The 14,760-nt window shown below is 47.5% G+C and overlaps 2 protein-coding genes across 30 annotated transcripts in view; both read left to right on the forward strand.

Moving 5' to 3' along the window:
• The window catches only part of DOCK3 (dedicator of cytokinesis 3), a 197,761-nt gene extending 192,514 nt beyond the window's left edge, over positions 1–5,247 (forward strand). For all 28 annotated transcript variants that reach the window (XM_065075190.1, XM_065075201.1, XM_065075191.1 and 25 more), the window contains 2 exons: positions 204–286; positions 773–5,247. In XM_065075190.1, the coding sequence (XP_064931262.1) occupies positions 204–286; positions 773–1,279 (590 nt within the window). In that variant the 3' untranslated portion in view covers positions 1,280–5,247. The remainder of the gene's footprint in view (positions 1–203; positions 287–772) is intronic.
• A 4,498-nt stretch (positions 5,248–9,745) lies between these two features.
• Positions 9,746–14,665, forward strand: MANF (mesencephalic astrocyte derived neurotrophic factor). Of its 2 annotated transcripts, none has more exons than XM_065075259.1 (4): positions 9,746–9,930; positions 12,256–12,383; positions 13,164–13,305; positions 14,361–14,665. In XM_065075259.1, the coding sequence occupies exons 1-4, from the start codon at positions 9,843–9,845 to the stop codon at positions 14,543–14,545; spliced, it is 543 nt and encodes a 180-aa protein (XP_064931331.1). In that variant the 5' UTR covers positions 9,746–9,842; the 3' UTR covers positions 14,546–14,665. The 2 variants fall into 2 exon arrangements, with proteins under 2 accessions (XP_064931331.1, XP_005512433.1); XM_005512376.4 differs by lacking the exon at positions 9,746–9,930 and adding an exon at positions 11,354–11,384.
• Positions 14,666–14,760: the final 95 nt, after the last annotated feature.

A 14,760-nucleotide genomic window follows, 5' to 3' on the forward strand; every position in this document is an offset into this window, starting at 1 on the left:
AATCTATCACTGCACTTCACTTCTCGTTAGCATTTTGTGATGTGACAGATGCACTCCAGGGTTATCTGTCAGCAAAGAAGCCGTGATTAGAGTGGAGTTATCAGCATTTGGAGCTGTTACCTGACATTTCAGAGTCTAAAACCTCAGCTCTTTCGCTGCAGTGAGGTAGCACAAGCCTGTTTCTGATCCTTGTCTCATTCCAGGACACTACTCCCTGCACTTCGATGCCTTCCATCACCAGCTCAGTGATGCTCCTCCGGCACTGCCTGCACGAACACTGCGCAAGGTAACAAGGAAGTGGCAAGAGAGCAGAGAGGCATGTAGAAGGAAAATAATAGGCTCCTGAAGGCCCCCCCTCCACTCTCACAAAGCAACTTTTGAATACAGGAACACTATTTTTAACATGCTAGTAACTTACACATGAAAAAATCCATGGAAAGCTCATCACCTATTCCACAGTTGAATTCTATAGAATTGTAGGCCTTTCCACTTTTCCTTCTTCACACCATATGCTGTGATTTCAGGTACCCTGATTATCACCTCAGCTGCTGTTTGTTTAACAGCTCTGGTGGTATTAAGTGCACTTGTCTGCTCACAAGAGGTACTTCCACACACGTCAGGGAGGGCACATATAAACCAATAACCACTGACATTTTGAACACAAATGGCACTGCACCATTGTTAACATCACTGTCAAAAGCTGAAATGTAGAACAAGATGCAGCATTGCCTCCTTCGTCAATTTTAACCCGGTTTTGTTTTTCTCTGAACAGTCCCCTCTTCATCCTATCCCTGCATCACCCACCAGTCCACAGTCTGGTCTAGATGGAAGTAATTCCACTTTATCCGGCAGTGCCAGCAGTGGTGTCTCTTCCTTAAGCGAGAGCAATTTTGGACATTCATCTGAACCACCTCCTCGCACAGACACCATGGATTCCGTCCCCAGCCAGGCCTGGAACACTGACGAAGATCTAGAGACACCCTACCTCCCTGTCAGGTACAGTCTCTCTGAGCCTGATGTCCTAGAGTCGCTGAAATCCCAGCCATGCCGAAGCCACTCTGCTCCATCTGGAGTCATTCCTCAGGACACCATGGACCCCCCTGCGCTACCCCCCAAACCTTACCACTCCCGGCTGCCAAACATGGAGAACGAGGAGGGGATAATAATTGAAGATGATGACAAACACCGCCCATTGCATCGTAAAGTGTCCCAACCAGTAAGTGGTGGGAAGGAGGAGCAGGCCAGGGTAGCATGGGAGCACGGCATCGGTGAGCAGTAGGGACAACTCCTGGTAAGCAGCTCGCATCATCATTCCAGGTCTGACTACAAAGGAGAGAGATAAGGACTCGGAGAACAGCAAACTGGTTTTCTACTGCCGCAAGTTTATGTCTGGAGCCCACAAAAGCAATTGGGCCAGCATGGGAGGTTGCTGCTTTCCTTTTTAATTTCTTTTTACACCTTTCTGTTATGTTTTTTAACTTTCTGTGCAGTGGACAGTTAATTCCTTCTGCAGTTTCTTGACCACATCATATGGCGCACAAGCCACAGAGACTTGCAGAGGGTGAAAAATACAATTTTAAGCGGAGGGGGAAGAAAGGAGGAATGTGGCAAGTTGATTTTGAAACTGCTTTCCTCCCAATTCTGAGACGCACATGAGTAGAAGCAGTTGCACTAGGGACATATTTCTTTGCTGTACAGAAGTGAAAGCTCATTGCTGAAATCAGGGATTCTATGAACTGTCAGGCTGGAAGGTGCATGAGCTACAGGCAGTAGAAAGATGTCAATTCTAAGAAGAAATTGGCTCTTTTGAGAGCAGGATTGTACATATCTGTGCAGTGATTTCCCTGCATTGGTTCATGGGTGCTGAGGCAATCTAACCAGTGCTGATGCACTGATTTCCAAGATATCATTTCCAACAAACTCTGCCTCCTTTGTTTTTTATGTACTGTTTGATTTCTTAAATTTTGCTTTCGCTGGCTAAACCAACCTGCTTTCTCACTGGAACCATATGCTATTCATCTGTGCTACAGGATGAGAGGAGGTTAGTAGCCATTGGAGCTGCAACCTGATTGTAGGCCTTTCCCATGCCCAGCTTTGGGCAGGCTGTTTACACCAGCATTTCTATTCCAGTTTGAAAAGAAAAAAGCCCCACGCAACCACACTGATTTTCTCATGCCACAGCTGGTTGATGACCCAGTAAAGAAAAGATGGCTTAAATGCATCATATCCCACAATCCTTGCCTCAGGGCTGAACATCACAGTTCTCACCAGCTTCCATCACCCAGGAGCTGAGATTCATTCCCTGGTAACATAATGTCCTCAGTCCCTCCCAAAAACTCGCTGCAGCTGGTGTGTAGAAAGAATCTCCATCTCTCAGAGTAGACAGAAAACGTGAAGATTCAAGAAATGCCCAGTGTACAGCCTAGGGTCAGGGATCTTAAAGGCAACCTGTAAAGAAGAAATGTTTCCTCTTTTGCTTCTTTAGAACGTATAAAGAAGATTTAAGAGCTGCTTCTCTCTTCTGGAAGGTTGATTTATTTTCTTCTCAGGCAGCAATGCAGCCTTCCCCACCCACCTTTTTTTTAATTGACAGGCTCCAGGAAGGGCTGAAGAATGTTTAAAAAGAAAAAAAGACACACACACACACACCACGAAACAGACCTATGCAGAGGTGAAGACAGAACAAGCCTATGGACACAAAACAAGCCTTTTAATCAGTAGTTTGCTTAGTTCAGTACATGACAAACCAGGAAAAAATGCTGTGGGTAATAGAGCCAAGATCTGTTATTTGAAAAAAAACACTAAGAAATCTTTTATTCCTATTTTCGTATTTTTCAATAAACTTTCAATCAAGGGAGTATCAAATATTTAATGTTTTTACATAAACAAGCAATGTTCCTTCCCCCTACCATGCCCATACACATTTTAGCCTTCCATGTAGCTCTTTCCACTTGCAGATTGCAAAGCACACTCCAGAGGGGGGGACCAGACCACCCTCTTCCTTACCACTGAAAAATCTGAAGCACATTCAAGAGACTTGCCTCTATCATATAAATTAGTGTCAGAAACAGGAATAGCACTCAACTTTCATATTCAATTCTTCCCCTAACCACTGAGTTTCCCATGCTACAAATAGCATAAAGAAGCAAAAAAGGATGGTATCAATCTTTTACAGGTCACCTTTAGCACTACCTCTAATTACAGTGACTGGGCAGAGTACATTGCTTCTGAACCCTCCTAAAGATGGTCTGTCTGTACAGAGTCTGGACTCAGCGGCTTTATGAAGGGGATTTTAAGAGGATTTGTTTATTATAATTTCTCATGCTCTAGCCCATGCAAAACTAGTAAATTACAGATTTGTTTCTTAAATGGCCTGTTTGGCTGGAACAAAGTCTCTCTTGCTTCCTCTATTTTGTTACAAACATAGGCTGCTTGTAAACATTATACCCTTCACAATTAAGACAATGATAATAAAATCTGGCCTATAGTGGATGTTTGATCTCTAGCAGGAAGAGTTTTGCAATGCTAGGACAGTCCTAAATGTTAGTGAGCCAAGATGGATCTCTGGTATAGAACACGTATGAAAAATCAAAATTAAGCTTTTGGTAAAGGTAGGTCAAGGTAATTCCTTAGAAAGGAGCGAAATATTTTCAGGTCTGCTATTCTCCAGTGTGACTGAGACTCTTCACGTGAAGTTTTTAAGAGACTATTTGATTCCATCTCACCCACCCCTTTTTTTTTTTGGCAGGAAGATGAAAAGTAGTGACTTGCTGAGCTTCCTTATTAGGAAAAAGAATAAACAAACACAAAACATAACAGCATGAGGTCTTGCAAATAAAACTTTGCAAAACTAAGAATGCAACTAACATGGGACATGGAAAACCTGCCCGCTACAGCTCTAATCAGTCTCTCAAAATGTATCATCTTGCCCTGATTAGAGACATTTTACTACAGCAGTGAGTGCATTTTGGGAGTCTGACATTTCTTCGTATTTGTAAGGGTTTGAAGACCAGGCACATGATGGATACAAATACCCAGCTTATGGCAGGTCCACACAGAGAAGGACAGAATTGATTGCTGAATTCACCAAGTTCAAGCCTGTTACTGTTCTGATATCTACCAAGTATTTCATCTCCCTTTTCAGTGCTTGCCTTAAAGGGGGCAGAAGATAGAAAGACCTATTATTAAGATCTTGTGAATGTTGGAATAAATACTTCTTGGACTTAATACTTCTCTGTAGGGTGGGTGTCTCACAGCATAGTACAACTTCAAGCTCAGTCCTGGAGTAGGTAGAAGCAACAACAGTTGTTGCACTTTCCCTGCAGGATTTGAAGATTCCTTGTATAAACCCAGAGTAACACGATGTTTTCAACAGGATCTTGTCATTCTATGCTTAACTCTAATTCAAACTTAGTATGTACTTGCCTTCATTGGGTTTTCCTTGCGAAACAAAAGAGCATGTGCATTCCGGAGAAAATGGGTGGAATACTGCTACAAATCTCTCCATCGTCAGTGTACCTGCTGGCCCCATCTGAAAAATAATTGAGAAGGGACTACAGTAGTAGAAGAAGAGCAATTAAAACAATTTCTCTGAATCCTGCAGATTTGTTTTTTCAACGGCCAAGTTGGTTTTATTACTGTGTGCAAGGCTACAGGTCTTTTGGGTCTTTTCCTCTGTTTGCTTTTTAACTTACCCTTTTTTAGGTCAGGGATATTGCATATCCCTTCTGTTGGAAAACCAGCCAAAACTGGGGAGGCTGGAAGAGAGCAAGAGCCTTTGGGAAACAAATTATGTGATATTTAAAATTTCCTCTGATCATGCTTTTTTGTAAATACCCCCATTTGAATGCTGTGTATTTGTACAGGAAATTGAGCAAAAAATGTATAGATTGTGATGTCTGACTGGTATTCTGCCCTGTAAATGTGTTTTTAACCTCTGGCATTCTGTGCTTATTTGAAAAAGGCAAAAACCTCTAACCACTTCTCTTTTGTGTATTCATGTTTAAAGTAAAATGAAAACAGCTATCTTATCTATAACGGAAATCAAATTTAAAAGGAAAAAATAATTTGTACAAGTGTCCTAAAGGTACTTCATTGTATATATTGTGATAGCATGTTTCCAGAAACAACAAATAAGTGGTGTGAATTTTAGATGTAAATATCTGCCATTTGTTTGAGGTTTCTTTCCCTTACCCTTTCACTCGACTGCTGTGATGTGGAATTAAAGATTAATACCTGATATTAAAATGGTACAACTGTATGTTCATTGCTGTCCTCCAGACAGGACTTATGCAACTCAGCAGGAATTTCATTATAAAGCTTATAAGAGGAGAAATTAAACATAGCCAATAGAGATTCAGCCCTCAACACTTCTGCACAGTTATGCCTCTATTTGTAGACTCTCCTTAACCAACCATGAACACAGAGATGTGCTGTTCAGAAGGAGATATATAGATAGATAGATTTTTTTTTAATATATATATATATATATATATATATATTTACACACTATTATGAGAGAATTCACATACCACTTCTCCCCTCTCACAAGCTTTACTATCATTGCCACACAAATTAAAACCAGATTTGGAACAGTAGGTCCTTCTACTCCAGCACTTGTTCACAGCAGTACTGTACAACATTTTTCAGCAAACTAACCCAGGTTCACCTCCAGCCTTACAGAACACATCTCATTGCTGTCACAGACTGAAGCTGAGCCCCTTTGATCCTCCAGCAGCTCTTCACAGATTCGCCTTCTCAGGGGGCAGAGCCAGCAAAGGTCCAGCCCACAGAGGAGCCTCTTTATGAACACACAGGTTCTGCATTTACATAAACCACCCAGCACCACCATTAGCTAATCCTTGAAGATCTACCAAGCCAACTTAACTCTCCTGCTCACTAACTGCTGCTCTTGCCCACTTAGCCTGGACTGGTTCGTTGATTAGCCCAAAGCGAAGGCTCCAGGGAAAGGAGCCCTTAGGAGTGGCCTTTCAGTACTTAAAAGAACCTGCAGGAAAGCCAAAGGACTTTTTACAAGGGCAGGTAGTGATAGGACAAGGAATAATGGCTTTAAACTGAAAGAGGGTAGATTTAGATTAAAGGTAAGGAAGAAATTGTTTCCCATGAGGGTGGGGAAGCACTGGACCAGGCTGCCCAGAGAAGCTGTGGATGCCCCATCCCTAGAAGTGTTCAAGGGCAGGTTGGACAGGGCTTTGAGCAACCTGGTCTAGTGGAAGGTGTCCCTGCCCATGGCAGAAGGGTTGAACTAGATGGCTTTTAAGGTCCCTTCCAACCCAAACCATTCTGTCATTCTATTACCTCTTCTTATCAGACTAGTATTTAAGAGCTGACCACATTCCAGTTCCTGTATTAGCCCTGTCCTGCTCACATCTTTTCCTTTGTACCATTAGCCCACCAAAACCATACACTGCAGGAGCCCTTAACACAAAACCAAACATTTCTCTCTATCTGGTTCCTCATTTTTTTCCCTTTCCCAAGTAGAGCACTTTCAGCTACGGAAATGGCCTGGCGGCATGGTTTAACCCAAGCTAGCAATACAACCATGACAGCTACTCATTCGCCCCCTCACCCACCTCCAATAGGGGAGAGAATCAAAAGGGAAGGGAGAAACTTGAATTGAGATAAACACCTTTTAATAAAATAACAAAATACTAATACACTACTAGTATGTATATATATATATATATATATAAATAGAAATAGCATATAAAATAAAATATATTCAATGCAATTCCCCACAAACTCCGTCCACACTAAGCAGCCAGTCCCAGGAAGCAATACCCCAGTCCTGAACAGCTGGTCCAAAAGAGAAAAGAGAAGAAAAAGGCAGAAAGGCCCAGAGGTCCTGACTGAAACTACCCCGGCTGTGCCTCAGAAAGAGAGAGCAAGCAAGAGAGAAACCTGGAAATCCAGTCCCAACTCTCCTTATATATGAAGCGTGAGGCTAATGGGATGCAATACTCTCACTGATCAGTCTGGGTGTCAGTCAAGCTCTGCCCCATCCATTCCCCCCTTCCTCAATGCCTCACACCTGTGGGCAGAGCCCTCAGAGTGTCCTTGGCTCTCAGACCAGAGCAACTGAAAACATTAACTCTGTGCTGGGTTGTTACCTCTTGTTCTCAAACTAAGTCCAGATAATGACCATGCTATCTATGAAAAATAAAGGTTTCTAACTGCACAAAGAAAATTAACCCATTTTTCAGTCAGACCAGCACACCTGGTTAGAAACAAACACAATCCCAACTTTGGTCCTTATCAGTAGGGAAAATATGCAAAGCATATGCTGGAATCAACTTCTCCTTTTCTCTCACAGCTCCATCTCTCTATGCCTTTTTCCACATGCAAGATTCAAGAAGAATGTTCTATTAGTTTTGCTGAGGTTTTTTTGGTTTTGTTTGTCTGGTTGGTTTGGGTTTTTTGTTTGTTTTTGGTTTTTTTTTTAGTTAGCTACCTTTCTCTCACTCATACATGCCCAGATACAACACAATACTGCCTGGCCTTCACTGTAAAACCACCCACAGCCTGGAGAATAGTCACTCTCTATACAGTCACATGCAATACTAAATTCCTTGCAGACTGCCCATCCATAATCACAGCACTCTGCCAGATTGTCATAACCGGGTCCAAAAGCTTGCAAAACTCACCAGAGGTCACTAGAGGTTTATTCCTCACTCAGCCTCATGCTCCAGCTCTAAATCTGCAATTGTTCACTGGCATAGTAACTCTCCTATTTGCCAGCACCTCACTTCTTCAGTACTATTTGCATTAGCTAATAGTACAACCAAACTCACAGCCAAACACTTCTACGAGCATGGGGACCAAGCACAACCACCTCTGTCCCTCATAGCACCCTGGAGGGTATGGAATAGTAGAATCATTTTGCTTGAAAGAGACCCTCAAGATCATCGACTCCAATCGTTAACCTAACACTGGCACGAAACCATGTCCCTTAAGTGCCACACCTACGTGTCCTTTAAACCCCTCCAGGGGTGGTGACTCCACCACTGCCCTGAGCAGCCTGTTCCAATGCCCAACAGCCCTTTCGGTGAAGAAATTTCTACCAACATACAATTGAAACCTCCCATGCCACAGCTTGAGGCCATTTCCTCTTGTCCTATCACTTGCTGCTTGGGAGAAGAGGCCAACACCCTCCACGGTACAACCTCCTTCCAGGTAGCAGTAGAGTGATAAGGTCTCCCCTCAGCCTCCTTTTTTCCAGACCAAACAGCCCCAGTTATCTCAGCTGCTCCTCGTAAGACTTGTTCTCCAGACGCCCTCACCAGCTTCAGTGCCCTTCTCTGAACTCATTCCAGCACTTCTAGGTCTTTCTTGTCATGAGGGGCCCAAAACTGAACCCAGGATTCGAGGTGTGGCCTCACCAGTGCCCCACACAGAGGCAACTGTAATGGTTACAGCACTTGCAACCTCCCCTAAGAGAGCTAATACTTTGTTTAATCAGTTTAACTGCACAACTGACCAAAGGACTAGAAACCCTCATCACTGGCTCCTACAGCCTCTGTGTGATCCTAGTAACAATGTAAAACTCCACCCGCATTTTGTCTGGAAGCCTTGGCCTGGTCCCAGGGATATGATATAACTGGCACTAGTGAAACCTGGTGGGATAAATCCTGTGACTGGTGTGCCATGATGGATGCTGCAGGCTGTTCAGAGGGACAGGCAGGGTAGGAGAGGTGGGGGGTAGCACTGTGTGTAGCAGAGGGGCTGGAGCACATGGAGCTGGCAGTTGACAAGGGCTGAGAGCCTCTGGGTAAAGATTAGGGGTCAGACAAATAAAGCAGATGTGGTCATGGGTGTCTACTATAGGCCACCCAGCCAGGATGGCAACACTGGTGACTTATTCTTTAAAGAACTAAGCAAAGCCTCCAAATCATCTGCCCTTATGGGGGACTTCAACTTGCCAGACATCAACTGGGAATATCGCACAGCTGGCACCAACAGGTCCAGAAGATTCCTGAAACAACTGGATGGTAACTTCTTGGTGCAGGTACTAAAGGAACTGACCAGGAAAGGTGCCTTCCTAGATATGATTCTCACTAACAGGGTCTCATTGGAGAAGTAGCAACTGGTGGCTCCCTTGGACACTGTGACCATGGAGCAGTCGCCTTCAAGATCTTTGCTAACAGGAGGAAACAATAGATATCAACAATAGATATGAGGAGAAGAGACTTCAGGCTGCTCAAGAGAACTACTCAGTAAGAATACCTGGGAAAAAGCTTTTGAAGGCATTGGAGTCCATCAGTGTCAGTCATCTTTTAAATACCACCTACTAAAAGCACAAGATTAGGCAATTCCAAAATGCCAAAAATCCAGCAGGCGAGGCAAAAAGCCAGCCTGGTTTAGCAGGCATCTTCTTGAAATACAGCAAAAAAAGAAATTACCTGGTCAGGGGAAGCAAGGCCAGGTAAATGGGGAGGACTAGAGAGGCGCTGCTCGCCATTGTAGGCAGGAAATCCGCGCTGGCAAAGCTCAGCCCCGCTGCAGGTGTGAGAATCTGCCCCCTTGCAAGATGGCGGCCGTAGGCAACTGTTAGGAAGTGCACGAGGTTTTTCCCTTAACAAAAATGGCGGCTAAGGAAGGCGGAGAAACTCGCCGCGCGCCGGCGTTCCCCCGCCTCCTCCAATCAACGGTCGCCAACTCTCCCGTGGAGGCCGCAGAACGACCAATGGGAGGAGGCGGCGTGGAAGCCGGGCGGGGAGCGGACCAATGGGGCAGCAGCGGCGGGGGGGAGCCGGTGCGGGGGCGACGGTTGCCGGTGCCGGTGCTGGCGGGCGCAGTGCGCGCGGGCTGCCGAGCGAGGCGGGATGCGGGCGGCCCACGGGCTCTGGGCGGCGCTGGCCCTGCTCCTGCTGCCGGCCGGCAGCCGGGCCCTGCGCGACGGGGAGTGCGAGGGTGAGTGCGGCCGGGCCGGAGGGGGGGCGGGCCCGGCTGGCGGCCCCCGGGTCCGGCGAGGTGAAGCCGGCTGGTGTGCGAGGCCGGAACGCGGTGCAGCCCCGCAGTGGCCTCGGGACCGGGCTCCCGCCACGCCCCGCCGACGGAGGGCAGTGACAGCCCTGCTGGGCCGGGCCGGCGGCAGCGGTTCCTCCCGGGGCCACAAAAGTCTCCCCAAGTGCCGCCGGGCCGGAGCGCTGCTCGACCGTGGCCGGTCCCAGCCCGGGGCAGCGCGCAGGCGGCGGCCGAGCGGCTCCGGGAGCTGGCGGCCCCGGGAGGCAAGGGGCGGGGCTGGGGCCCGGCCGTCCCGCGGGAGGGCCCGGGACCTCCTCCCGGAGGTGCCGCGGGGAAGTTGCCCGTCTCTTTCCAACCGAGTTGGCGGCAGCGCAGGGCTCCCCCGGGAGACGAGAGCGCCGAGACCGGATCGTCTCCTCGCCGGGCTGGGAGATCCCGCAGCCCTGCTGTGCCGGCCGGGGCCGGAGAGCCGCTCTGCCCCGGCCCCTCCGAGCCGGGTGGCGGTGACCGCAGCGGGGAGCAGCTGCCAGGCAGCAACCGGGAGGCAGCGAGTGCGGTTACTCACCTGGATTCCTCCCTTAGTCATCACAGCATAACCTTTATCTCGGCGTCCTCCCCTGACTGCTGGGGTATGGGGTCTCCTCTCTTTAAAGCGTAAAGCAAGGAGTAGTGCTCAGCTGGCCTGAATCACAGCAAATTAAACTTCTCTTGCATGGCGGAACAGAACATATTCCACAGGTGAAGCAAGAAGAACGTGAGGTGGGGCTGTAGTAACTGGTTGGGAGTTTGTGGTACTAATGCTCACCCCCTCCTCCTTTTTGTAGGGAGAGAAACAGGGGGAGGGAACAGAGTAAATCAAAACTTGCAGCTGCTGTCCCACTAGGTTGGAAACTTTTTTCAGCTGTAGTGTAGTCATCGGTACCACTGCCTGCAGTGTCTTTATTCTTTCCAAAGGTTTACACTTCCAAACAGCACACAGTGGACATCATTGTGTGTCTGTGACTGGAGACAAACTGATGTGAGGTAAATGATTGTGTTGTATCCATACAAAAAATGTTTTCCTAAATGCCCCAGCTTATAATTAATTCTAATTTTGATATAACAGTAAATTTCTACTTGGCTTTGTGATGGTCATATTCTATTTCCTATATTTGCTTGTTTCCTGTGCCATTGCCTGTGTTCAGAGTTGAATACAAGTTGCTAATGACAGTAATATTTGCCAATCCCTTCCTGTTGGGATAAACAAATCACATAAAAGACGTAACTTGTGCCTTTCCTCTAGACACAGGCCAGTGTCTGGTACTTCTCTCACACTTGGAAGTTGTGAGAATCCCCAGGTCCTGCTGCGGGAATTGGTGGGGCCACAGAACTCTTGGTCCAGGCGATGCTGATGTTCACAGGCAAGTTGTGCGAGCAGCAGAATGAGCGAAACCGGACACTCTGCAGACTCGCAGTGTCTCTCTCAGTCGTCCTCTTGCACAGCCCCTGTGTGCTCGGTAACCGTAGCTGTCTGCCGTAGCCTGGAGGGTATGCGGAGGGACAGCTGCCAGAGGGACGGTGTCATGGCCGGGTTTGACGTACCCTCCCCACAGGCAGAACTTGGATCTGTCCTCTCAGCTGCTGGTGCACGTGTGGGAGTTTCATTATCTTTCAGACTCTTCCCTCTTTAAATCTGAAAGTGATTCAGAAGCTTATGGGAATGGAGAGGAGAAACATGCCAAGTGGAAGTAGTGTGTGATCGCATAATTTCTTTTTCTCTTGGAAAAAACTTAGCTATGAACTGAACCAACTTGATAATTGGTGATACTGTATCACTAAAAACAGCACCTGTGGATCCTCTAACAGAATTATGTGTAGAGAGTTGGTTTTCAATCAGAACTGGTTTTGAAGCCCGTGGTCTGACAAGTTGCTTCCCAAAGCAGCAAGAATAAGTCAGAAAATTAAGTTTACATTTTTGCACGGGTACAGTTTTGTGCTGTGTCCCTCAGCTGAATCCTGCTGCTCACTCGGGACAGAGTAGAGAAGCCACTGGACACTTCTATGGATCTGCTTTCTCAGATTGTGAAAAACCCACCAGAAATACCAAGGCATATTGTTGATTCATGTGTGCTCTGAAAGCCTTCCTGAAATACATGTAAAGTCCTGACTGCTAATACAGCTTCCAGAAGTTTTGTTCTCCAAATCCCTTATTTTGTGTCCCTACAAATGCCCTCTGCGAGCTGCCACGAGATTACTGCAGTGGGAAATAACCCCATCCATCTTCCCTTCCAGTGTGTGTCACGTTCCTGGGAAGGTTCTACCAGAGTCTAAAGGACAATGATGTTGAATTCACACCTGCCAGTATTGAAAAGGAGCTGTTGAAATCCTGCAAAGAAGCAAAAGGCAAAGAGAACCGCCTGGTAAGTAGCAGTAGTCAAGGATACTCGCCTCTTGAGGGAATAACTTGTAGAATACTTGGCAAATGAGGGGAAACTAGCGCTTCTGAGTTTGTATGGTATGGCTTCCCAGAGGCAGTTCTTCCTAAATCCGTGGCCACAATCGGTCCTGTATTTTTTTATGAGAGAAGTTTGACCTCAAAAACAGTCTGTCAGCAGACATCTTACTGACACTTTCTCCCTGTTACTGAAGCGCTGGGTATTACAAAGCTTTTATTTGCTGTAGGGCTTCCTTGTCTCTTGAACTGTATTTGAGGTGCGTGTAAGCTGTTAAAATATTTATGCTCTTTGGCTGTTTAGTTGAAAACTAAATAAAGTAAAACCAAATTGCCTTAACTAAAACCAGAGGCAATCTGCAAATGAGAAGGCCCAGTGAAAAGGCCCTTCACCCCCCTAGCAAGAGAACTGCAGAGAGACACCATCAGAAATGTGGAGGGGTCACGCTTCAGGAAGCCTTTCTCCTTGAACACAGAAGACTTTTTTGTTAATCCAATCCAATTCTTTAAAAAGTTGAGAAACAAGACAACAACCCTCAACAGCTTTGAAAGCAGTGTGATGGGAAACATCTGCTCAGTGCCCTGGGCTCAGAGTTAGGTTTCCTTTTGCCTGTGTGTAGCGGTCACTTGGAAGGGTTCTGTAACATTCAACATGTAGCTGCAAAACCAAGTGAGAAGATGGACAGAAAACTCTCCTTTTAGAAGCATTTTTCCATGCATCCTCACCTCATTCTTTTCTTCCCTGTAGTGCTATTATGTTGGTGCCACAAGTGATGCAGCCACCAAGATCATTAATGAGGTATCAAAGCCCATGAGTCATCACATCCCAGTGGAAAAGATCTGTGAGAAACTAAAGAAGAAGGATAGTCAGATCTGCGAACTAAAATACGGTGAGTTGCCAGCGTGAGGGGAAATGCCCATGCTTTTCTGGGGTATGGATCATTTGGAGTAAAACAGCTTACTCGAACTATGCAGTCTAACGAGGTTGCACACTCTGGGTGGCTCTCCATGAACACCCTACAGAGTTTTATGGAGACTGCTGGCTACTAAACCTTTTTAGCTTCTGCAGAGCCTCTGATCTGCAGTGAAATAAGTCACTCCCAGGCGTATCAGCACTGCTGCGCTCAAGTCACTATTTGCAATACTGTATTCAGGAGAGCGTGCTGTAAAGCTCCCACCGGGCAGCAGCCAGGTGTGGCCTGGGATGATCCTGCACACGGGTTCAGCCCTTAGCTAAGCTCGGCGCTCCCAGCTGCTCTTGTGTTTGCCAGTAGCAGGTCGATCAACACTTGTTTCTCACCTCCTCTGGTGTCTGCTCAGAGCGTTCAACATGCTTTTCTTACACTTCCTTGACCTCCTGCGTTCCTAGATGGCATACTCTTCCTGAAAAGACTAATCTGAAGATCAGTCTTGGAAATAGCTCCTCCTGACTGCTTTCCTCTATCTCTGTCCTTATGTTCTCTCGAGACACCTCTTGGATTGTGGGTCTTTACACTTCTCATTTCTCGTACTAATGTCCTGTTGCTTCCTAAAAAGCTTTTTGTTGTTGTCACTTGCTTGTCTTTCCTCTGAAATCCCTCTGCTACCTTTTCTTTAACCAGTGGAAGAGAGAACCAAAGTGTTGTTGCTCGTATAACAAAGGACTTTTCAGGGCTATTGTGAAACTCCTACACCCGAGCTGCAACCAAACCTTCTGGCCTCTAATGCTGACCTTTAGTGTTAAAAGCCTTATCTGCTGTCGAACGCCTAACTTAGACGTTCCTTCTGCCTCCCCGGGAGCCCGGCGCCTCTCTCCCTCTCGGCTTCCTCGCCGCCCATACCGGTCTGTGCAGCCGTCGGACCTCTCCCGGCCGGGCTCCTCTCCTCTCCTCGCCGTCTGTCCCCGGCCCGGGCGGAGGGGCCGCAGCGCCGGGCCCGGCTGAGCGCGGCTCTGCTCTCCCCGCAGACAAGCAGATCGACCTGAGCACCGCGGACCTGCGCAAGCTGCGCGTCAAGGAGCTGCGGCGGATCCTGGACGACTGGGGCGAGACGTGCAAGGGCTGCGCCGAGAAGTCCGACTTCATCCGCCGGATCCACGAACTGATGCCCAAGTACGCGCCGCGGGCGGCCGGCGCGCGCTCGGACCTGTGAGGGGGGTTGGCCGCTCGGGCCCGGCGCTGAGGCGGCTGCGGCGCGCGCCCCCCGGCGGCGGCGGCTGAGGCGGCGCGCGCTGTACGGGACGTTCATTAAAGGATAACGGTGTGTACCGGGCGGACACGTGCCGTGTGACGTGATTGCGGGGCGGCCCCGCCCCGGGGCGTCCCGGGCTCCCCCTCACTCCCCTCGCGCTCCCCTGGCGGCAGCGG

Source organism: Columba livia, chromosome 10, assembly GCF_036013475.1.
Source record: "Columba livia isolate bColLiv1 breed racing homer chromosome 10, bColLiv1.pat.W.v2, whole genome shotgun sequence".
Lineage (NCBI taxonomy): Eukaryota > Metazoa > Chordata > Aves > Columbiformes > Columbidae > Columba > Columba livia.